The 23283-nt window shown below is 36.8% G+C and overlaps 2 protein-coding genes and 1 non-coding gene across 6 annotated transcripts; 2 read left to right on the top strand and 1 right to left on the bottom strand.

The window, feature by feature from the left end:
* Window positions 1-396: 396 nt before the first annotated feature.
* exosc9 (exosome component 9) lies at window positions 397-4604 on the top strand. Its single transcript, XM_077204820.1, has 12 exons — window positions 397-563; window positions 680-774; window positions 1147-1266; window positions 1361-1463; window positions 2052-2189; window positions 2290-2372; window positions 3060-3192; window positions 3364-3452; window positions 3627-3773; window positions 3980-4098; window positions 4220-4283; window positions 4405-4604. Exons 1-12 carry the CDS (start codon window positions 498-500, stop codon window positions 4427-4429), a joined length of 1182 nt encoding a protein of 393 aa, XP_077060935.1. The 5' UTR covers window positions 397-497; the 3' UTR covers window positions 4430-4604.
* Window positions 4605-4673: 69 nt separating this feature from the next.
* trnai-aau (transfer RNA isoleucine (anticodon AAU)) lies at window positions 4674-4747 on the bottom strand. Its single transcript has one exon. It is a non-coding gene; the product is annotated as a tRNA-Ile (tRNA).
* A 220-nt stretch (window positions 4748-4967) lies between these two features.
* Window positions 4968-22984, top strand: ptpn9b (protein tyrosine phosphatase non-receptor type 9b). Of its 4 annotated transcripts, none has more exons than XM_077204817.1 (13): window positions 4968-5087; window positions 6970-7113; window positions 7225-7314; window positions 9245-9369; window positions 9460-9565; window positions 12871-12981; window positions 13124-13980; window positions 14105-14201; window positions 15274-15343; window positions 15422-15500; window positions 16390-16540; window positions 20421-20628; window positions 20705-22984. In XM_077204817.1, the coding sequence occupies exons 1-13, from the start codon at window positions 5055-5057 to the stop codon at window positions 20926-20928; spliced, it is 2295 nt and encodes a 764-aa protein (XP_077060932.1). In that variant the 5' UTR covers window positions 4968-5054; the 3' UTR covers window positions 20929-22984. The 4 variants fall into 4 exon arrangements, with proteins under 4 accessions (XP_077060932.1, XP_077060934.1, XP_077060931.1 ...); XM_077204819.1 differs by having other exon boundaries at window positions 5050-5087; window positions 6942-7113; XM_077204816.1 differs by lacking the exon at window positions 4968-5087 and adding an exon at window positions 5094-5251.
* Window positions 22985-23283: the final 299 nt, after the last annotated feature.

Here is a 23283-nt window from a genome sequence, read left to right as displayed (position 1 = left end):
GCCACTTCAACAACGAATTATAGCCTTTTACAACACAGTTTATAACAAACAACTATTTTCATATTCTGGCAAGGTTCGGAAAACTGAATTCCTTGGATTTTTTAAAAACTTTATCGGGTTAATAGGCTATTATACAAAATGTCTTACTAAATAAGAAAATACAATTCTTCCATGGCTACAACTCCATCTCCTTATAAGTTTCAATGGTGAATTATATAAATATATATTTAATATTTTTTCAGTTTTTTTTCTTCAGTTAATCAGTTTTTTTTTATTTGTTGGAACAAGGAATGTCAAACAAATGGAACGACTGCGTTTAATGTTTTATCAATTCTAAAACTGAGCCGCCGTTCACCAAGCGCCTCTGGTGCATACGCAAATGCCGTGCGCCAATGTGACACATACGTCATGACATCGCGCAGGTTCTACGTTAAAAGAAGCGTGTGAGGGGATGCAGTGGTGGATCGAGTTGTTTATGTGATATTCAAGCTGTCAAAATGAGGGATACTCCGCTGTCAAACTGCGAGAAGCATTTTCTTCTTAAAGCTATCGAAGAGAAAAAAGTAAGTTGCACCTTGTGAATATATTTTGTGACGTCATTAGTAATGAAAGGTGATTATTGTCATTCTACATTTCACATCTCTAGCAGACTAACTTAGTGATGTTCTGTTTTCTGTAGCGCTTAGATGGGAGACAGACATACGATTACCGGAATATTAAAATCACTTTTGGAACCGATTATGGCTGTTGCATCGTGGAACTTGGGAAAACAAGGTATCAGTTATAGTTGCTTTAAAAATGACAAACTACCGATTATGAAGTCATAACAATCTCTTGTTTACTATCTATGAAAATGTACCCCCGGTTTCACAGACAACGTTTAAGCCTATTCTAGTCCAGACTAAAATGCATCATTGAGTGGAAAGACATTAGCACTGATATATCTTAAAATATGTCAGTGCCATTGTTTTGTCTTATGATGCACACCAGTAATGTTTTTTAAGGCATGTCCTATTTAAGTGTCCTAATTTAACTGAGGCCAAATCCCGGCTTAAATCTAAGCCCTGTCTGTGAAACCAGGCCTTAGTCTACTTTGTTTGGGTACTTCCTCGAAAATCCCATTTTGAACTGTGTTTTTTCTTTCAGGGTGTTGTGTCAGGTCACTTGTGAATTGGTTCCTCCAAAAGATTCACGTCCGACAGAAGGCATCGTGTTTTTTAATTTGGAATTGTCTCCCATGGCATCGCCAACATTTGAGCCCAACAGGTTGACTATCAGCCACACACAATCATGTAAATTATTCTCTTGTGTGTTTTCTTACCTCCTAATCCCTGTGTGTTTGTGTGTGTGTGTTCTATAGGCAGTCAGAGTTGTTGGTGTTGTTAAACAGACAGCTTGAGAGGTGTCTACGGAATTCTAAATGCATAGACACGGAGTCTCTATGTGTAGTTTCAGGAGAAAAGGTGATATACATACCTGTCATATGATAGCATATATACAATATCATTCAAAAGTTTGGGGTCAGTAAAACATTTTTTAATAAAATTGATACTTTTATTGGGCAAGGATGCATTAAATTAAAGTGACAGTAAAGAAATTGTTACAAAAAAAAATCTATTAAATATTGTTCTTTTTAACTGAATTGATCAAAGAATCCTAAAAAATGTATCACTGTTTCCACAAGCATAGTAAGCAGCACAACTATTTTCAACGTTGATATAATAATATTAATATTATTAATAATAAAATGTTTCTTGAGCACCAAATCAGCACATTAGAATGATTTCTGAAGGATAACATGACACTTAAGACTGAAGTAATGGCTGATGATGAAATTCATATTAAATAAAGTCATTTTAATAATATTTCAGTTTTTACTGTGTTTGATCAAATAAATGCAGACTTGAGACATGAGGGGAAAAAAACTTACCGACCCGGAACTTTTAAATGGTAGCATAATTTCTTATTCTCATAGTAAATCCAGAGCAAATAATTCATCCTATATGCCACATGAAATGTCCCTTCACTTACCGTACCTCTGTTATCGACAGGTTTGGCAGATACGGGTTGATGTCCATGTGTTAAATCATGATGGAAACTTGATGGATGCAGCAAGCATTGCTGCCATATCTGCACTCTCACACTTTAGGCGACCAGACGTCGCTATTCAGGGACGAGATGTTACTGTGGTGAGTCCTTAAACCCCAGAATGGATGCATTTGATATCTTTGTTGATATCTTTGTATTGGTGCTTTATTCCATCATTTTTTTTGTTGGTGTTTTGGGCAGTTCAGTCCAGAGGAGAGAGATCCGATTCCTCTGAGTATTTATCACATGCCCATATGTGTCAGCTTTGCTTTCTTCCTGCAGGGGTAAGAAACATCACATGCACACAATCTCGTACAACAATCTCTTTACTGATATGATTTTGCTGTAAATGCAATAAAAAAAATGTCAAGAAGAACATTTTTTTGTTTGAGAAAATTTTCAAACAATTTTCAAAAAGAGTTATAATGTCCCAATTGCGTGATTATAAACTCGCAATTTTGACTACTTTTTGCTCGCAATTGCGAGATTATATCTTGCAATTCTGATTGCTGTTCTCAGAATTGTGAGATATAAACTCATAATTGCGAGCTATAATTTGCCAGTTTATATCTCACAATTCTGACTTTATAACTTGCAATGGTGTGAATTGCGAGAAAAAAAGTCAGAATTTTGAGATTTAAATTCGCAAATTAATTGCGAGTTATAAAGTCCAATTATAAGAAAAAATAATGACTTTATAAAACGCAATTGAGACACTATATCATGCAATTCTGGGGAAAAGGAAAAGAAAAAGTCAGAACTGTGAGATAAAAAGTCGCAATTACATATTATTTAGGGGTGGAAACAAGCTTCCATAGAATTCACCGCAATTTACTTATTGCAAATACTACTATGTATTGAGTTGCATTTCAAACTTGCCTTTCTCTTCTATTCTATTACAGTAATTGCTATGTTTTCATTTGACATAGGAGATTTTTTTTACAATCTTTGTTTACTTATTCCTTCCCAAGCTCGTATTTGCTTGTGGACCCTTGTGAACGAGAAGAGCGAGTGAAGGATGGATTGTTGGTGATAGCCATGAACAAACATCAGGAGATTTGCTCCATTCAGTCCAGTGGTGGGATCATGCTATTGAAAGACCAGGTAAGAGTGTGTGTTATTTATAATTTCTTTGTAGTAACAGTAAATTCAAGTCAAATAGTAAATTGACTTATTTTTAGGTAATGTCATTGATTTATCACATACTGAACTTTCAAAACTGTTTTTCACTATTAATCTGAAATGTAGAACCATAAACATTTTGTTTTCCCACAGGTTTTGAGATGCAGCAAAATAGCAAGTGTAAAAGTTTCTGAAATTACACAGCTCATCAACAAAGCCTTAGAGAATGACAAAAAAAGCAGGTATGTGTGCAGTTTAAGATTAAGTTAGAATTTGATCTTCCAATTCATGCAAGACACATATAATATATATGCAAATAATAAGCAATGGAATAATTAAAATTCATATTATACATTTATATTAAATTGATTTACCATTATTATTTTTTTTTCACCCTCTTGTTTTTTTGTTTTTAGAAAGGAGGGTGGAAAGTTTGGCTTTGCTGAGTCCATGCCCAAAGAGCGAATCACAACTCTTAAGAGAGACGAAGCCCCGGTGGAAATGACAGATGTCAAAGAAACAGCCAATGACATTGTGAACAGAACAGAAACTTCCACAGAAGCGTATCTGAATGCATACAGCATGGGGACATGTGGAATAGCCAATAACTCATATTGATTGAGAATGTTTTAATATCTTGTTTAGGATTGCAGAAAAAGCAGTGATGGTTTGATGTCTCATTAGAGAGGCATGAAATGTTTAAGGAATATTGTATTGCTGTGCAAGGTAATTTCTTTACCCTAATATTACTCCTTAACCCCAGTGCCAGTGTTCCCTCTCCTGTTCTTGTTGCTACGGGAACTGCACACGTAGGTGAGGGTATTGTAAACTCATGGGGACTCGATGAGGATGAAGAGGATGAACCTCAGACAGAGGACAGAAATACAGGTACATTGTGTGAGAGACTTGTGTGTTTTTGTGCTGTGGAGTTATAAACACTATATTTGTTCTAAAATCTGAGAAGAAAAATTGCCTGCCCAAAAACACGTGTGTGTGTGTGTGTGTGCAGATGAAGTGATGGTAATCTCAGACAGTGAAGAGGATGAAGTTGTCATTCTTAATGAAGAAGCCCAGTGAGTAAAGTTAATACATCTGTTATCTTCGTAACCTCACTCATAAAAGTACAACATACCCACATAATGAATTCATACCTTCATACAGTGTCATATAACCAAAAATATTCTTTTTTTTAAGGAAATCCAAGAAGAATCGAAAATGAACTTCGGTACTGCAGAGAAAATAAATGATCATATGTCAGACTCCCATACCACTGGACACTATTTGATATTTTTTGTATTACAAAATAAAATTTTAAAAAAATTTTGTTTTTGAGTTATGAAAGTGAAAGTAAAATAAACATTGCTTCCAGTCATGTTAATGAACCGAATAACAAATGTTTTAACTTAAGATTTTTAAGATCTATCACAAGAGTTATCATTACCTTTATAATAAAACAGTATATCTGGCCAGTACGGGGATCGAACCCGCGACCTTGGCGTTATTAGCACCACGCTCTAACCAACTGAGCTAACCGGCCAACTGGCATTACTGGAAACCACATAAAATATCAAACTTAAATTAGACCAGCAGATAACTGTTGTACAGATAGAGTGCCACAGATTTAGAACATCTATCTTGAAAAATACACTGCTCCCAGTGTTTTCTCCTTGTGCCTACTTAATTACTTTGTATAAATATATTGTGTGCTAACCTAACTTTCAAGCATGGTTTCACCACATTACCGCGCATGCGCGTCCATCCTGATGCACGCTTGACAGGCACCAGCGGCGCGTTCCCGTCAGCAGAGAGGGCGCGCCCGTAGACGTTGCTGCTCAGGCTTCAAGATGGCGGAAGCCCTGACAACTCAAGAGGAGGTGGTAAGATACCTAAATATTTTCTCTAGTCCTTTGTCGATTCCGTGGCGTTTCCCGCTGAGCCGCCACAAGCTCATTTTAGCATGTATTATGGTAATATATGTCTGATAATACAGTTTGTTGTTTATTTATTAACGCGAATCGCGGCCCTGTGGCTATTTTTTAAGGTAACGTTAGCTGAGGTTAATGCTAGCCGAGAGCTAGCGACGCTTAAGAGAATTTTGAGCGCTTATGATTGTAGATTTTTGGAGAACTGGTTTCTTGTATAACGACCCTTTCATGTGTTGGACTGAACACCAGCTGTCCAGCACCAAGTAAAATTAGTTTAGCATACAACGTGAATGTGACTCGCGTTATATGGCCAGACTATTCCAGTCTGTTCAGTCTTATTCCAGCATGACTGCATTAAATAAAAGCTATTATAACACAGTTCTGCGTCGCTATCCTGTCAAATGTGTGGATATATGAATGCCCATGTCGCTGTTGGTAAATAACAGCGAACCGGGTGTGTGATGTGCTCCAGTGTTGGAAATTTTAAGACAGGTAACGTTAACCTGTCTCATCACCGTGTGAACACTCGTATATAGTGCTGGAGGTGCCATTTGTTCTGACTCGTTGAGGAAACGGTGTAATATGAGTGTAGCATAACGTCTGTCAACACGATCCGTCTCTCTTTACAGATTTCATATCATCCTCCTGCTTCTGCACATGCATTTGATTGAGTAGTATCATCTTTGGGCAGTGCAGAAGTAAAAGTTTTTTTTTTGCATTGGCAAAACTGGTTCATTTTTGGAAAAGCAGGTACTGTGAGGTAGATAGACTGGAAAGTTATTGGTGCATTAACTAGTGGCATTCAATGTCTGGTCATATGGATAACTAGAGGGTGGGATGTACAGTGATGTTATTTTAGCCTAGTTAATATATAAACTACCTTTCTTATAAAGTTTGGGGTCAGTAAGATTTGTGAGTCTCTTATGCTCAATAATGCTGCATTTATTTGACGAACATACAGTAAGAACAACAATAATCTAAAATATTATTACAATGTAAAATAACTTTTTTCTGTTTTAATGCAATTTTATTGCTGTTATGGCAAAACTGAATTTTCAGCTTCATTACTCCAGTCTTCCGTGTCACATGATCCTTCAGAAATCCTTCTTATATGCTGATTTGCTGCTATAGAAACATTTCTCATAGCAATGTTGAAAACATTTTTGTGGAAACAAAGACTATTTATATTCAGGATATTTTGATTAATACAAAGTTCCAAAGAACACAATTTATTTGACACATCTATTCTGTCCATTCATGCTGAATATAAGTATTAATTTAATTTCTTTGAAAAAGTATTTTACTGACCCTAATTTTTTGAATGTACACTGAAATTATGACACAAAGATTGTCAAAATTTACTAAAACTATCTAAAAACAGATGCATTATTCATTGACTAGGCTGTTGGTAGATTTTGAGTTTGTTGGTTTGACATGGGAGGGTTAATATTACTTGAATAATACCTGAAGAAAGCCATCCGTTAGCATTCCCGTTCATCTCAGTGTAATTTGCCAGAATAAACAGCGACTTTTGAATGGCAGTCAATGAAAAGGCTCCTGTTTGCAGCCAGATGGTGTTAAACCTGGCCAAGCAGCACGGTTATTGGCCATTACGATAATCTCAGAATGCCAAATATCAACTGATTTATCAACAAGGTTTATATATTTTTATCACTAGTAATAGCGGCCAGACAAAATTAACACTATATGGGAAAACATGTATAATAATAAATATACAAAAATGAAATAGAGTAAAAAATAGATGCTGTGAATAGGATGTGTAACTGTCATTAATATGTTTTTTAGATGAAATTTGTGTTTGTGTGTGCGCCAGGCGGTGGAGGAGTTTCTGGCTGAGCTGAGATGTCAGGAACAGTCTCAGAATGCAGATCTTGTCAGTCAGATGACAGCGGTTAAGTTCCTCATGGCAAGAAAGTTTGATGTTTCCAGAGCCATTGACCTCTTCCAAGCTTACAAGGTACAGTAACCTTACACAAAAAGTGTTTGTGTGTGGTTGCTCATATGATAACATCCTGTTACAAACTGTGTGAGAAAGTCCATTTACATTCTAACTCGTGTGTGTCTGCAGAACACCAGAATAAGGGAAGGCATCTACAATATTAACCCAAACGAGGAGCCTTTAAGGAGCGAGTTACTCAGTGGGAAATTCACAGTTCTGGTGAGTGTGATTTCAGATGAACATGATGTGTGAACATTACTATTGAACAGATCAGCTTTTTGGATGCTGTTGCCAGTTTGCTGTTCCTTCTCTACTGAAGGAACTTTTTAGTTGTACAGATTGGAGATGGGATGATTTATAAACTCAAGTCATTGGTGTTTTTTGGGGTCAGATCAGCTTTCATTGTCAGATGTTAAAAACTATTTCAGATTTTGGACATTTTCAGTTCTGATCTGATTTCAGTTCCGATCTGATCAAATAGTACATCACTTACATTTACAGTAATGTAATGAACTTTCTAATAAATTTTATAAAAATGCTGTGGGTACAATATATATATATATATATATATATATATATACTTTTATTATATCTGCAAGGACACATTAAATTGATCAAAAGTAAATACTCTTAAAATGTTACAAATTATTTGTATCTCAAATAAATACTGTTCCTTTGAACTTTCTATTCATCAAAGAATCCTGAAAAAATTATCATGGTTTCCACAAAATATTAAGCAGCACAATGTTTCCAACATTGATAATAATAAGAAATGTTTCTTAAGCACAACATCTTTCAGCATATTAGAATGATTTCTGAAGGATCGTGTGACACTGAAGATGGTGAAAATAAGGAATAAATTACATTTTAAAATACACTAAAATAGCTAAACAGGCATTTTAAATTGCAATAATATTTCACAATATTGCTGTTTTACTGTGTTTTTGATCAAATAAATTCAGCTTTGGTGAGCATAAGACTTTTTTCAAAAACATAAAAAATTCGCAAACTTTTTAACGGTGGTGTATATCTGCATTTGCACTTTGTGAAAGACTGATGAACGAAAGGCACTCAGTAAGAAACCCAAACTTTGGCCAACTGCTACGACAAGAAGAATTTGGACACAAGAATTTTGAATCACTTTCAGATTATGTGAAAGAAAAACTGCGCAAGTCGCAATCATTCATATTTACTGTTCCCGTAAATAAAGCAGAACATAAAGGCCACCATCATTGCTAAAGTGACAGCGAAGGCAATTTAATCTCTGATATCACACACAGAGCAGTTCCATGATCTTTGTTTATTCTGGTCGTTATACTGTTTGTTTCAGCTGTTTTTCATTCAGGCTCATGCTGTATACAGAGTTTGCTCAAGTGTTTGTGTAGGCAGGTCTGATGTATTCATCACATCTTAAACAGTTTTCAGAGCACTGAGCATGCACGAGAACTGTTCCAATGATGTAAGGAATAATCATTTTTGATGCAACTTCTACTACTTTAAACTGGTTGGCTACATTGACTGGTTTAGTTTAATAAGAGCAAGAAAATACAATACAAATACTGTGCAGGGAGAGGCAGAAAACCCCAAAAGGCTTATTTAAAGCCTCCCCTTAAACAACAAGGAAAAAAAGAAACTTTAAAATTAAAGAAAGAGCTAAACTATAATAGCAAATATATAAATGTATATGACTGAATCAAATGAATTACAGCATATATCGAAACCCCCCAAAAATATACATACCAAAAACAAACCTGGTAGGGCTCATAAATACATAAACAACAACAACTGAAAATATACAAGACACAATTAAAAAGCAACAATGAAATGATCCTTTATAATATATTAAAGATGATCATTTTCTTGCTAGATGGGATAAACAATTCCATAATTTAATACTCCTAAATCATATTGAGTATTGACCTCTACAAGTGAGAAATTTTGGATGAGTTAAGTGACAGTGAACCTGTGAATTTACTTTAAAATACATCTTGAATTGCTCTGGAATGTTTATCTCAATCTTTGTTTCACATGCACTTGCTGGTAATGTGTGTATGTATTAGTTACAAGTATGTTGTGTATGCATTAACTGCAAGTATGTTGTGTATGTATGTAAGTTGTATATGCATTAATTTGGCTTCTTTGTGTATAGCCCGGCCGTGACGCGAAAGGTGCAGCTTTGGCACTTTTTACAGCACGTCTCCATCGGCCAGAACTCACTACCCATAAGGCTGTTCTTCAAGCCATTATATATCAGCTGGACAAGGCCATTGAGAGGTAAAATAGACCACATCTATAAATCTGATCAAATTGAATGTGGTTAACTGCTCTGCATCTTCATCTAAAACATCTTTCTCTCCCCCTTAGTGTTCAGACACAGAGAGATGGGCTCATTTTCATCTATGATATGACAAACTCTACATATGCCAACTTTGACTATGAGCTTTGCGTCAAGATTTTGAATCTACTTAAAGTAAGTGTTGTTATGCTGTCAAGACCATCTGTCTGTTTCACAGTGTGTTCATCAGTAGAACTCAATGGGGTTTGGATTTGCTCTTTTGAGATCTATTAAGCTTTTCAATTCGTCATCTGTATTTACTGTTATTAGGGCTGCCGTGATAACGGAATTACTGTAATGCAAGCAACTGGAGTAACCACGTTGTGCATTTTTTAAAAAAAAATTCTATAAGGCTATGCCATTCTTGTTTTACACTTCATGCATGTGTACTGAATTTTAAATAAGTTAATGATAACAAAAGTGAAGAATGTTTTTTTTTCCGGCCAACTGGCTCTTTTTTACTTAAGAGTCCGTGTACAATTGTGATTTGTACAGAGGATCCGTAAATTTGTACTAAACAAGTCTAAACAGACAGAGCATGAGAGATCGACTGAGCAGTTGCGATTACCTGCGTCTGTCCTTCAGGTCAAGGCTTATATTTGTGAAAGAAAAAACAAAGTTTGCCATGTCTAAAGAGGAAAGTTAAATCTTTGTCGTTGCATCCTGTCAATGTTTAAGTATATTTCCCATGAATGGCATCAGCGCTGGTCTATCCATTGAATCAATGCCATTGGTCTCTATGAAGTGAAGCGTCACCCAAAGACCGTCCCTGGCCGCCACCTAGTGGTGTAACAATGTAAGCTGCACTGACTGACTGAAAACGCAGAGACTAACAGTGCTGATCCTGGTGAAATATCAGCAATCTTAGAAATCCTCTCATCCATTTAGATATGAGGATCGGAACTGTTATACATGCATATGCCAATAGCCTAACAAGCTATTTGTCAGGTATCTATTCTGTTATGTAGACCCTTATTTTGGCATTCTGTTCCGTTTCCTTTAGTTCCTGTTTCCCAGATCTGTTTAGTTTTGGTTTCATTGGTTACTGATTATGTCTTTGTATGTTTCTAAAGTTACGTATTAGACATACTAGACAGTATGTGATTTGTATAAAGACAGTATGTATAGTTTTATTTCCTTTTCTTCCCGTTTACATAGTCCTGTGTTTCAGTTGTTCTTGGTCAGCTCTCGTTTATGCATTGTGTTTTGCATTATTGTCCTGCATGTTCTTTCAGAGTGTTTGGATTATTAATAAAGCCTGGTTTGTTTTTGAATCTCCTTCATCTTGGTGCCTGCTGACCACATTGTAACACTTATTCATATAGCGAAAAAAAAAAAAAAAAAAAAAAAAAGAATAATAATAAATGTAACCGTGATATTGAGCCACTCAAAATCACCACAAGGGAATTTCCTTTACCAGGACAGCCCTAACTGTTATACTCATAATTATTGGAGAACTGGAGCTTTATTAATATTCGATAACATACAAGAAGGGCTGGTGATATACTGCATTTTTACAATATATCATGTAACAGCATTTTACATATTGTACAATAAGTAAATTTACATAAGTAGACTTTATTTACTTCCTTGCTACTTCCTTGGTTTTCTTGCAACTGGCAAAGGTGTCAAAGGGTTTGTAATAGTGTCTGAGTTCAGTTGCAAAAGCTACTGAATATTTTAGTGAACAAAAGGTTGACAATATTGCTGTTTGCTATGTTACTTTTGTTTATATGTAACATTCAAAAGTTTGGGATCACTAGTTTTTCAAAGAAGTCTCTTGTATTCACCAAGGCTGCATTTATTTGAATAGAAATACAGTAAACAGTAATATTTTGTACAACTTAAGTAATTGATTTCATTTTTAATATATTTTAAAATGTAATATTCCTCTGATGGCAAAGCTGAATTTTCAGTATCATAACTCCAGTCTTCAGTGGCACATGATCCTTCAGATTTCTCAGAAATATGTTGATTTGCTGCTCAAGAAACTTTTATTATTATAAATGTTAAAAACAGTTGTGCCGCTTAACGTTTTTGTGAAAAACGTGATACATTTTTTCAGGATTCTTTGAAATAGATCTCTTTAGTAACAATGTAAAGGCCTTGTCTGTCACTTTGACTAATTTAATGCTACTTTGCTGGATACAAATTTACAGTCCTTTCAGAATCAAACAAAAACATACTGACCTTCATTTGAAGTACTGTAAATTAAAATGATTAAGCATTTTTAGTACTTCTTGTGCTCATTTAACGATTTCCAGTGTTTTGGTTCTTGCATTTTGAATCTTCTACTTGGAAACAGTGGTTTGTTTGGTTCCTCTGGTTGAAAAAAGTGGCAATGGAGGAAATGACCAGATCTTTAGAAAGTTTTTGAAAAATGTAATTGTTCAAGTCGTTGAGTCCTGCTATTTAGGGAGAATGTTGACCTTTAGAAGGATTATTCTGAGAGTGCAACATGAGACAGTCTCTTTGCTTTGTCCAGAAATGGTGAAAAGTATGTAGACATTCCCTTTTAATTCACCCAGAACAGGTGTACAAAATAAAGCACGCAGTCGCACAGCCTCCATAGGCAAACATTTAAGTAGAAAGAGACGAGCCTTTTGTTGTTCAAGCATTACAATGCCCCTGTGTACATAGCAAGATCCATTAAAAGATTATTTAATGAGTTTTGTGTGAAAGAACTTGACTGGCCGGCACAAAACCTGGATCTGAACTTCACTGAACACCTTTGGGATGAATTGGAACACAGACTGCAACCCAGAACTCATCACTCATCTTTACTTCCTGGCGTCGCTGATGCTGTAGTTTCTGAATGGGAGCAAGTCCCCAACATAATGCCTTCCCAGAATAGTGGAAGCTGAAGCAAAGGGGATGAACCGCCTATTAATGCTGATGGTTTAGCAAGCACATGAGTTTGTAGGCATACGCTATATGCCTACACACTTTAGGGCGTATAGTGTAGTGATTTTTTTTTTATCACAGTTTCCAGAAAATATTAAGCAACACAACTGTTTTCAAAACAGATATTTCCTGAGCAGCAAATCAGGATTTTAAAGTGATATCTGAAGGGTCATGTGAGATCAGTAAATTAAAGGCCGTTAACACCAAGGATAACTATCATCGTGTGAATGGGCATTAATGGCTGATACAAATTCAGCTTTGCTATCACTGAAATAAATTAACCAGAAAAGTTATTTTAAATGGTAACAATTTTTCACACAATATACATTTTTTACGGTGTATTCGATCAAATAAATGCAGCCTTCATGAGCATAAGAGACTTATTTTAAAAACATTTAAAAGTCTTACTGACCTCAAACTTTTGAACCATTGTGTATGTTCCTGATTTTTTTTTAGATGTTTTGTTTAATGGGTGGAAATGTGAATGGAAATACCACAGTCCATTGTGCTTACTGTCTGTCTGTTTTGTGATTTAGGGGGCTTTCCCTGCTCGTCTGAAATGCGTCTTCATTGTGTCTTCTCCGCTGTGGTTCCGAGCACCATTTGCGGTACTCCGTCTGTTTGTGAGAGAGAAACTGAGAGAGAGGGTATGTCTAGAGCTCTGTATGACTTCTATTGTATATGAATATACAAACATTAAACTCTTTGAAACTCTTGAAAGGTTTCAATAATTTGAATGTGATTGCTTATTTATATTCATGTGAATTTTTTTTCTCTCTACCTCTGCAGGTGTGCACTGTAAGAGCCCACGAACTGGTTAATCACATCCCGGTCAGCTCCCTTCCAGAACATTTGGGTGGCTCGTCACAGTATAGTCACATTGCCTGGATTCAGTCCTGTGTCAACTCCAACCCCAATCACCCCAATAACTCTTCCTACGTCACTGCGGACTGCTTGGGCAGCCTGCTCCGCTCCTACTCCATGGAGCATGGGCAGAACACCTCAGCTGATCCCTTTACTGCCAATACTTCAGGGGCCACCCTCCTGGGGGACGGCCTGAACTCTAACTGCACCTTACTAGATGATGGCAATGCCAACCTGCAGAACCACAGGGCAGCAGGGCACGTGCATTGGAATGGCTCTGTGCTGCCAGGTTCCGGGGTCATTTCGGGGTCCAACGCCAATGCCGTCAATGGCCGTGGCCGTCAGCCGCCCCCACAGTCAGACACGCCACCCGACACGCCCCTACATCACAAACACACAGCCGGTGCTATATTACCAGGAGGAGGAGTGACTATGGGTGTGGAAGGAGCATGTTTTGACAACAGTAGGCAGGATGGCAACGGTGCTGAGGACAGCCAACAGGAAATGGAGTTTCTGGAAGAGGATGTGGATGGAGATGGCATTCCACCCCTCCCACTGAAATCAAGGCCGCCACCCCTCCATCACAGCCCCACTCCAGATATGAGCTGGTTTCCGGGAACGACGACGGCAGCGGCTGCTTTGTCGGTGCATGTGGCTGAGCCAGGCGGAATGAGCCTGCAGGATCTGGTGCAGCACGTGAAACGCAAAAAGAAGAAGGGCATTTATCAGGAATACGAGGAGATCCGCAAGGAACCTCCTGCTGGAACCTTTGACTACTCGAAGTAAGTGACGTTTGCATTTGGGTATTTGACATATTATAAACTTCTTTGTCTGTAAATGTATTTGACGATACATTTACAGACCAAGAAGTGTTTGCTTGTATAAATATGATATTTATTCTGACAGGAAAGCCTCTAACCAGATAAAGAATCGCTACAGTGACGTCCTTTGCCTTGACCAATCACGTGTTCGACTCTGTCCGCTCGATGATGAGGACGACGAGGTCAGAGTAATGCCCATTTCCCCTTATGACGATCTTCATGGTTGTCATTGTTCATTGCAGTCATATTATAGTATTATATAATTATTTATATATATACTTTCTTTTTTTACTTTTAATCTTAGTAAATGTATCTGTGTAATGTTAGGGATGCACTGAAATGAAAATTCTGGGTTGAAACCGAATATTCTGGATGCACTGGCCGAAAACCAAAACCGAGAAGGACTTTAAAATAATTATTAATTTCTTATTTTAAATTAATCTATTTTGCATAGTTGTATTAATATTGGACTTTTTAATTAAATTCAATAATTATATTGAATCTGGATTAAAAAAATACAAGCCAATAAAATAAAAATGGCCATACTTTTTTTTTATTTAAAGTAACACACCAAAGTGCTTTGACTTAAATGTTCTGTAGGGCAGTGCAATTTGGGGGAAATATGTAATTGCGATTTGAATTGCAATTTAATTTTGTAAAGTCAAGTTTCAGCTCAATATTCTCAATAGCACACACTCTAAATTGAAGGAGTACAACATGCCTTTAATTTTAGACCCCTCCACTACCTTGTGGTCTAGCAGATGCAGTGTGCCCATTATTAAAACAACTGCAAAAAACACTTTTTGTCATACAGAGCTGCATAAGTGCAGTCATTCAACAACCACAATCAATAGGCTATAGTCAAGATCCATGTTTGGATTTATTGCAGTTCATCATTGAGAAGGTTTCATCGCAGATTTAAATTTTTTCCCCTGTTTTTTTTGTTTTGTTGTTTTTTGACAAAAACAGTGAGAATTTGGCCAAGTTTTAGTTTTTTTAACTACATTTTGTCTTATTTAGTCACAGGGGCATATATTTTTGATACAGGGGCATATTATATTATTGCTGGGGCATATATTATCGGCCTTTTTCCTCTTTCGGCCAAAAACCATACATTTTTGGTGGGCAAAATTTCGGTGCATCCCTTCTGATGTTTATGTATTTATATCAATTACTGAAAACTATTTTTAATAGTACTAGTTTTAGCTACCGATAATAACACATTACATTTGATGAATATGTTATTTTATTTAGACGTCTGACTACATCAACGCTAGTTTCATGGATGGTTACAAGAGGAGTAATGCTTACATCGCTACTCAGGGTGAGACTCTTTGTTTTTCACAACTAAGCATTTCTTTGTGACACATACAGTAAATTTTTTAATTTTGGCTTGTTTCAGGGCCTTTGCCAAAAACGTTTGGAGACTTTTGGCGAATGGTGTGGGAGCAAATGGTTTTAATCATCGTTATGACTACGAGGTTAGTTTCCTTCTATAAAAAGTAATGCTTTAATGCTTTTCCTTTAAGATTTTTTTTTAATGATGATTTAACAGGATTTTGGCCACAATAATAAAGGGCTGAAACTAACAAATACTATACCGTTAAAAGTTTGGGGTCAATAAGGTGTTTGCAAGGATGCAAGAAATTGATCAAAAGTGACAGTAAAGACTTAAACATTTTTACAAAAGATTTCTATTTCAAATAAATGCTGTTCTTTTGAACTTACTATTCATCATCAAATCCTGAAAGCATCATGATTTCTACAAACATATTAAGCAGCACAGTTGTTTTCAACATTGGTAGTAATAAGAAATGTTTCTTGAGCACCAATCAGCATATTAGAATGATTACTGAAGGATCATGTGACTAAAAATTGAAGTAATGGCTGCTGAAAACTCAGCTTTGCCATCACAGAAATAAATTACCTTTTAAAATATTAAAATGTAAAACAGTTTAATAATATTTCAAAACTTTTAAATGGTATTGTACTGTTTTTTCAAATACTTAATTAAAATAAAATAAAAAGCTTTGTTGTTTTTTAATTTAATCAAACATATTCCAAATCAGCTCTAAAAAGAAATTTGACAGGCACAATTTCTTCATGCTGTCCATTTTCTTTGACATGCAATTGAAATTGGGGTAGAATTATATTGTTGCAGCCCTATGATGGTTATTTACATTTTATGCAGTTGAATGAGAGAAATATTATAATATTATAGAGTAATTTAAACAATATGAATTGATCATAGAATGTTTGTCCTTTTATTCCATTTATTTATCTTTTGTCTTCATCATATTATCATTAGGATTAATGACTGGTAAAGAAGACCAGTATAATTCTTGACAATTTTATCTTTGTCCATCTCAGAGTTGTAGAGCGAGGCCGAGTAAAATGCGGACAGTACTGGCCATTAGAGGCTGGCCGCACTGAGGATTATGGGTACTTTTTGGTGAGAAATGTCCATATTGAGATGTTTCAGGACTTTAAGCTATCACACTTGGAGCTCTTCAACACTCAGGTCAGTCCCTCAATCTCTGTTTTTATCTTTTGTTGCCTATATATTGTTTAATTAGGACTGGGCATTGACAAATTTCACGATTTCTGTTCATAAGCTTGTGATTTGATTCCGATATATTTGATTCATTTGTTATTTTTTCTCTCTTAGCTGTTACATAACTATAATAATAAAGGTTAAAATTAACAACTGATTTGTATACAATTGCATATAATGCATTTTTATAATAACTTTATATTAATATAGTATAATAATATAAATATTATTATAAAAAATATAATTAGTATAATAATGTAACTTTTAATAAGAGTACAAATATGAATATGTAATATAGTGTGTTTTAAAAAAAAAAGTTCCTCTCCTCTATAGAGTACATTTTTCTTGCTAATTGTTTATGGTCTATGAATGGCTTTCCTGCAGTAAATGTAATGTTACAAAACATTGTTCTCAAGCTGTTTTATTGACGTCTGTCCCTGGTTGAAACACTGACTGAGCGATTACACAAGACATGATGCATTTCAGTAAGTCATACTGTAAATTTCAACATACTTTCTGATTTTCATTCATGTTTATTTTGTGCTGTAACTAGTAGTAAAGAGGAAGAGATGATCAGACCACGTGCCACTTCAACTGAGGCGCTACAGCGATTTGTCATATGAAAGAGTTCCAAAACCACATTTATTGTTTGAATTTAGTCGTAAAATTGAAAGAATTGAGACTTTCACATCAAAAGTAACCTGCTCTGCCGGTGCGTTGACAGTGTCCTCATTACTCTGCGATGTATTTGGGTGTGTAGCGTGAGAACTGTTTTTTTTTCTTTTTTTTTCTTTGTAGGTTTGTAAAATTTCCCTTACTCTACAGGGCTCTAGAGTGGGACCAAAATTTGTAAGGGTACGACTAAATTTTTTCCTAAGTCGAACCGGTGCACCTAACGTCCTCGCATCCGCTGCCTCTCCACTAATGAAGCGCTTGTTCTCCTTTGACGGAACTCCACTCATGGTTGGATCATATCGTGGTCTAAACCAGTCAGAGACAGAGATGGGGCGGGTCTTTGCCTCTGATTGGCTGTGGTCCAGATATTCCTGTTGGCCTACACTGCTCGTGGTTCGTGCTGTGTGATTGAAATTGCGACCTGAGCACCAGAGAATCAGGCCTCGTTTACACTGTCAGTGAAATGTGACCCAATTCCGATTTTTTGCTCATATGTGACACAGATCGGATGTGTTCTATGACAATATAAACAAGAAAAAAACGCATGCATTCGGATATTTCAAAATGGGTTTCATGCCTCGTTCATATGTGGAAATAAATCGGATATAAATCAGATATGTGCCAATGCGACTATGTAAACAGGCCGATTGGATTTTCTGAGGCATTAGGCTCTGCGGTTCAATGACGAGAGCAAGCCCAACTCGCATCTGGAAAGGGACGTAATGGCCAACCAAACAGTGTCGTCGTAGGAGAGGAATGTGGACAAATGTTGACACAGCATATCAAAGGTTGGCTTGCTCATCCTAAAATTTTAGACCCTCTGCTCCTCGTTAAAGCCCGCCATGATCTCATGAAAGTGCGTCTATAGCACGAATTTTATTTATCGTGTCATATACGGCAAAAATATTTTTTGCGTGCATATGATATAGACTGTATGGTGTGTAATACGCACGTTTACAGTGCGTTTCATATGCACGCAAAAACTATTTTTGGCACCAGTCCTGAGATCTCTCTCGCTGTGCGTTCGTCCATCTGTGCAAGAATAACACCCTTTAAACATGCGCAATGTTTCAGATTAATGTCAAGTGTAAACACATGAATCAGATATGGGTCACAATTTAAAGAACGTGTAAACGAACGGTCAAACTAATCGGATATAGGCATCAAATCAGAATTAGGCATCAAATCAAGGCCTGCAGTGTAAACGAGGCCACGGCAATCAGCATGAGCAAAATAAACACAAGTAAACAGACGACGAGCAATAAAAAGAAATAGACCCATAGAGAGTTTAAAAAAAATAAAGTAGGCCTGTTTCCCCCAACACTCTCCTCGGTCAATGCTCCGACAACAGCCCAGACATGGAGTTACTTCAGCCATCAGTTCAGGGAAACACTTTTAAACAGTAGCTATTTCTATTTCTATGTTTTATTTTGCTCAAAATTGTTTTAGTTTGGCAGCTTAGTGAAGCACTTTAAACATTTTTTTATAAAATAAAAAAAAAGATTGTTATTTTTATATGGAGTATAATTCTGCTTCAAATTAAAAAAAAGTATTTACCTACACCTTATTCTTGTTTAAAATCATTTACATAATATATATGAATGTATATGGAACGTTATAAAAAGGTGACCTTGAAATTGGGGCGTTAAAGGGATAGTTCACCCAAAAATGAAAATTCTGTCAGTATTAGCTCACCCTCATGTTGTTCCAACCCCGTAAGACCTTCGTTCATCTTCGGAACACGAATTAAGATATTTTTGATGAAGTCTGAGTGCTTGATCACTCCTCCATAGGCTTCTTCAGGGATTGAAACTTGCCAGCCCCGAAAAGTTATTAAAGACATTGTTAAAATAGTCCAAGTGACTACAGTGGCTCAATCTTAAGTTTATCAAGCGACGAGAATACTTTTTGTGCGCAAAAACAAACAAAAATAGCGACTTTATTTCAACTATTTATTTCCTTCTCTGTGGGCCTCTAGTCAGTTAACGTAGTGTGATTGTGTAGAGCTACGTCACACGTAGGCTCACTATTGGCCGACGCTGTTCATGTATGTGATGCGTGTGACGTACAACAACAGAAGCTTACGATATTACACTAGTGAACAGACTCGAGGCACACAGAGAAGGAAATGAATAGTTGAAATAAAGTTGTTATTTTTGAGGGTTTTTGCGCACAAAAAGTATTCTCGTCGTTTGATAAACTTAAGATTGAGCCACTGTAGTCACTTGGACTATTTTAACGATGTCTTTAATAACTTTTCGGGGCTGGCAAGTTCAATCCCTTAGAACCCTATGGAGGAGTGATCCAGCACTCAGATTTTATCAAAAATATCTTAATTCGTGTTCCGAAGATGAACGAAGGTCTTACGGGGTAGGAACAACATGAGGGTGAGTAAATACTGACAGAATTTTCATTTTTGGGTGAACTAACACTTTAAAGGCGACGCGAGCAGAGGAAACATTTGGGTGCACCTAAATAAAAAATGTAGGCACACCAGTGCAACCAAGGCAAAAAGTTAGTCTGGAGCCCTGCTCTACTGGTTTGGCTTCGTTTGCACTCCGTCTCTTCTGTTGAAGTGCTACACCGCCCCACTGGTCAAAACGCGTTATCGCAGGCCTTTAAATTAGGACATTTGAGATATACTATTCAACAACAAAAATAACTTTCGACTAATTGTTTCAACCCTATTTACCAGCTGATAACTTATGAAGTGCTTAATGTGTAAAGGAGTGAAAACAGCACCAGGAATCATTACGCACACAAATAAAGATCTGTCGTAAGGAAGACGGTGTTTCCGATGCATGTGTCGAACCGTAATGGGCAATGTAGCTCCTATGACGAGAAAGGAATGAGAAGGTTTGCTTGAGCATTCTGTCCTTTTTAGGATTGCATCTTGTGACATCGCATACTATTTTTGATTTGTTTAGATGCCCTTGCGTTCATATTTCATTCAGACCACACCAAGGTTTGGTTGACAGCGTTCACACTTATTTAAATGAACTGCACTAACAGAGAAATGGCGCCAGAGTTTGTTTCAATTGAACCAAACCTGCTAAGAGTGAACACACCCTTAGATCACACACTTGTGTAGTTACAAGGGATGTGTTGAGGCCTTTTATATGTATGTTAATGTCTATAATAATGTAAATGACAGCACAAGCTTCTCTTTCAGACAGGGGAATGTAGGGAAGTGTCTCAGTACCTCTACATGAGCTGGCCAGATTTTGGTGTTCCGAAGTCCGCGTCAGCCATGTTGGATTTCCAGGCACACGTGAAACGGAGACAAGAGTCTTCATTACGAACACTGTATCCTGATTGGACGGGCCCCCCAGGAGGCCCCCCAGTGGTGGTGCACTGCAGTGCAGGCATCGGCAGAACAGGTGAGTCAACATTTTTTTGAATTTCTTAACTGCACTATAGCGTGTCTTACAAGCTTTCTTTATTCTTCTCCCTCAGGCACGTTTTGTACTTTAGACATTTGTCTCTCCCGTCTGGAGGACATCGGGACAGTGGACATTAAGCAGACGGTGCGTCGCATGCGGACGCAGCGTGCCTTCAGCATCCAAACCTGGGACCAGTACTACTTCTGCTACAAAGCAGTGATCGAGTACGCCCAACAGAGCGGCCTGCTGCAACCCGTGGAGTGGTCCGACACAGAGCTGGAGACCGACAGCGAGTGAATCAGGACAAACAGAACTCGCACGAGAGGGCGCAAGAGACACAGAAGGAGAAGAAGTGGATTTTTCCCCTCCCGGGGCTACAGGTAGATTCCACTGCCACCTCTTTTCTTCCGAGGAAGATGCAGAGATACAGAAACGAGGAGCGGAGGATGCTTTTATCCTGCCACTTTTCAAGCCCTTCTTTTCACTCTGATCTGGACGAGATCAGAGACTGTGGCTTGGTGTACGAGTTGTAGCATTTTTTTTATACATCTAAATATAAATACTGACTTGCACATGTGGAATGACAAACTTGAAAAAAATGCAGTTTATCGTATTACCTGCTCTTTTTTTTGTTGCTCAAAGTGTTGTCGAAATTCAATATCACTCAACTTGGGGTTAAAATCACACTTTTTATCAAAGTGTAAGAACATAAAACTTGAATATTCTCTCTTTTTTCCCTTCTCTGTCACATTTAAATAGCAATTCATTTGTGTCTGAACAGGTTTTAACAGTTTTCTTTCCTTTTTTTGTTGATATTTCTGTACTTCCCAGTTAAACTAATCTTCAAGCCAAAGGTATGGTGTTGAATGCTTGGATGTATCCGTAATGATCGTTGTGACTTAAACCCTTGTATATCTTGTAACATACATTTATATATTGTGCATAACAACCTTTGAAAAGCCTTGTTTTAATATAATACTCTTAACTTTCTTCAGAATTATGAATATAAGTATATGTTGGGTTAAAACAAAAGGAAAAGAGGAGGAGGAACACAACTATGTTATATATGGTGTATCTTGGTGACTGTTCTGGAGGTCCTGCAGTTTTAATTTTTTAACTTCCCGTTGTCCATGATTATCCAGCCTTAATGCAGGGCGTCTATCATTCACAGAGCGTCTCAACTGTTAGATTCTATCTGCCCTTAACCTTCAATCACTGCCTTGCTCCCTCTAAAGTATGAATTTTGACTCAGCTGTTTTTTTGTTTTTCTACCTAAAAAAAAACAAAACAAAAACTATGAGCCCCAAGTTGAAGTATCCTGAGCCGCGCGGACACTAATTCTGTTACCACGATTATCTGAAGTGTTCCGTTCTGATGTGAAGTGTTGGAGTCATTTGTTACGAGTGAGCTGGGGTCTTCAGCTGTGCGGTGTGTGGAGTCCTGGGGTCAAAAAGCCTCAGTTGTTGTGCCTTCAAGTTTTCCGCAGCGCAATGTGTAGTTTCAGGCAACGAGCAGAACAACTGGTCTCACATGCATATAGGGAATTTATTTTAATCTCAGGGGTATACTTGGTGTTTTCCTGCTCTCAAAAACGTCATTTGCCTCTCTGGTAATTATTTCCACAAAAAAAAAAAAACTATACAAATTTTATTTTGAATTTTATACAGCATCATGTATTATATTCTGTTTTTATTTATGCCTTTGTAGAACTTCAGCAGTATTGAAATTTGAATGTTGGTACGAAAAAATGAACAGTCATACTATTTTAAACAGATAAGCTAAAGAAATCAAACCGTAAAACAAAAGACTGATCAGTTTTTTTGTTTTTTTTAAGTCGTTTTAAGTTCCGTATGGAATTATGTTACTCAGCATTGTGTTTCGGGAGAAAAAAAACTCAGTTATTTTTCCAGATGCCTGTAGCAGAACCTTTTTCATAGTCTGTGAACTGTTAAAGGGCCAAGACTGAAACAGACACGTGACCCATCAGCACGGCTGCCACTAACAGTTTTTAACTATTTGCCAATCAACAAGACAGAAAGAGGTTTTACATGTAAGAAAACCAAAAAGAAGAAAAAAAAAACAAGATATGAACTTGAATGTTATGATTAGATAAAAACCACGTTATCTTTGGGAGAACTTTGGAATGCTTTCTCCTTGAATATCAATGCTTGTATGATGACACATGGTAGTGAATGTGTGAAACATCCCTCTCATCTAATGTTTACTTGTTGACTGACTTGTCCAATGCAGGTGTGCAGAACATGATTCACTGTTTTATACAGTGGATTCCTGCTTGAATGAGACTAAGTGGAAGACACTTGGCTCTGATTTATTAAAGCAGTCGGGAATGCAATGTGTGTCTTTTTTCATTTGGTGCCCAAAGTTCTTGTGATTGAGTAATGGCCTTTTTTTTTACGTAAACACGAATATTATTCGGAAAATGAACGTGTGTTTGTGTGTTAAATGTTGATGAGGATTGAAACTTGAAACACTGACTGCATAGAAAAATATAGCCGTTTTGTTTTCAGAAAGGAGTGATTTATTTTGGAATCTGCTACAGTTTGGTTTAATTTTTTGAGCCAAATAGCATATTGCTTTGACTTACTTTTGATATGATTGATTGCTGGTTTGAAAGCTTCACACACAAAAGTA

The sequence above is a fragment of the Siphateles boraxobius genome, unplaced genomic scaffold (genome assembly GCF_051911475.1).
Source record: "Siphateles boraxobius isolate OS27281-9 unplaced genomic scaffold, OSU_SipBor_1 119, whole genome shotgun sequence".
Taxonomy (NCBI): Eukaryota; Metazoa; Chordata; class Actinopteri; order Cypriniformes; family Leuciscidae; genus Siphateles; species Siphateles boraxobius.
This window is presented reverse-complemented; position numbering and strand designations above follow the sequence as displayed.

What these genes read in the sequence shown, in the direction of transcription:
- exosc9 (XM_077204820.1), top strand. Translation starts at nt 498, where the DNA reads ATGAGGGATACTCCGCTGTCAAACTGCGAGAAGCATTTTCTTCTTAAA. An exon ending in ACAGAAACTTCCACAGAAGC is followed by an intron (nt 3,774 to 3,979) that starts GTATCTGAATGC and finishes CCCCAGTGCCAG; the next exon opens with TGTTCCCTCTCCTGTTCTTG. An exon ending in ATTCTTAATGAAGAAGCCCA is followed by an intron (nt 4,284 to 4,404) that starts GTGAGTAAAGTT and finishes CTTTTTTTTAAG; the next exon opens with GAAATCCAAGAAGAATCGAA.
- ptpn9b (XM_077204816.1), top strand. Translation starts at nt 5,168, where the DNA reads ATGTATTATGGTAATATATGTCTGATAATACAGTTTGTTGTTTATTTA. An exon ending in ACCTCTTCCAAGCTTACAAG is followed by an intron (nt 7,114 to 7,224) that starts GTACAGTAACCT and finishes GTGTGTCTGCAG; the next exon opens with AACACCAGAATAAGGGAAGG. An exon ending in AGATTTTGAATCTACTTAAA is followed by an intron (nt 9,566 to 12,870) that starts GTAAGTGTTGTT and finishes TTTGTGATTTAG; the next exon opens with GGGGCTTTCCCTGCTCGTCT.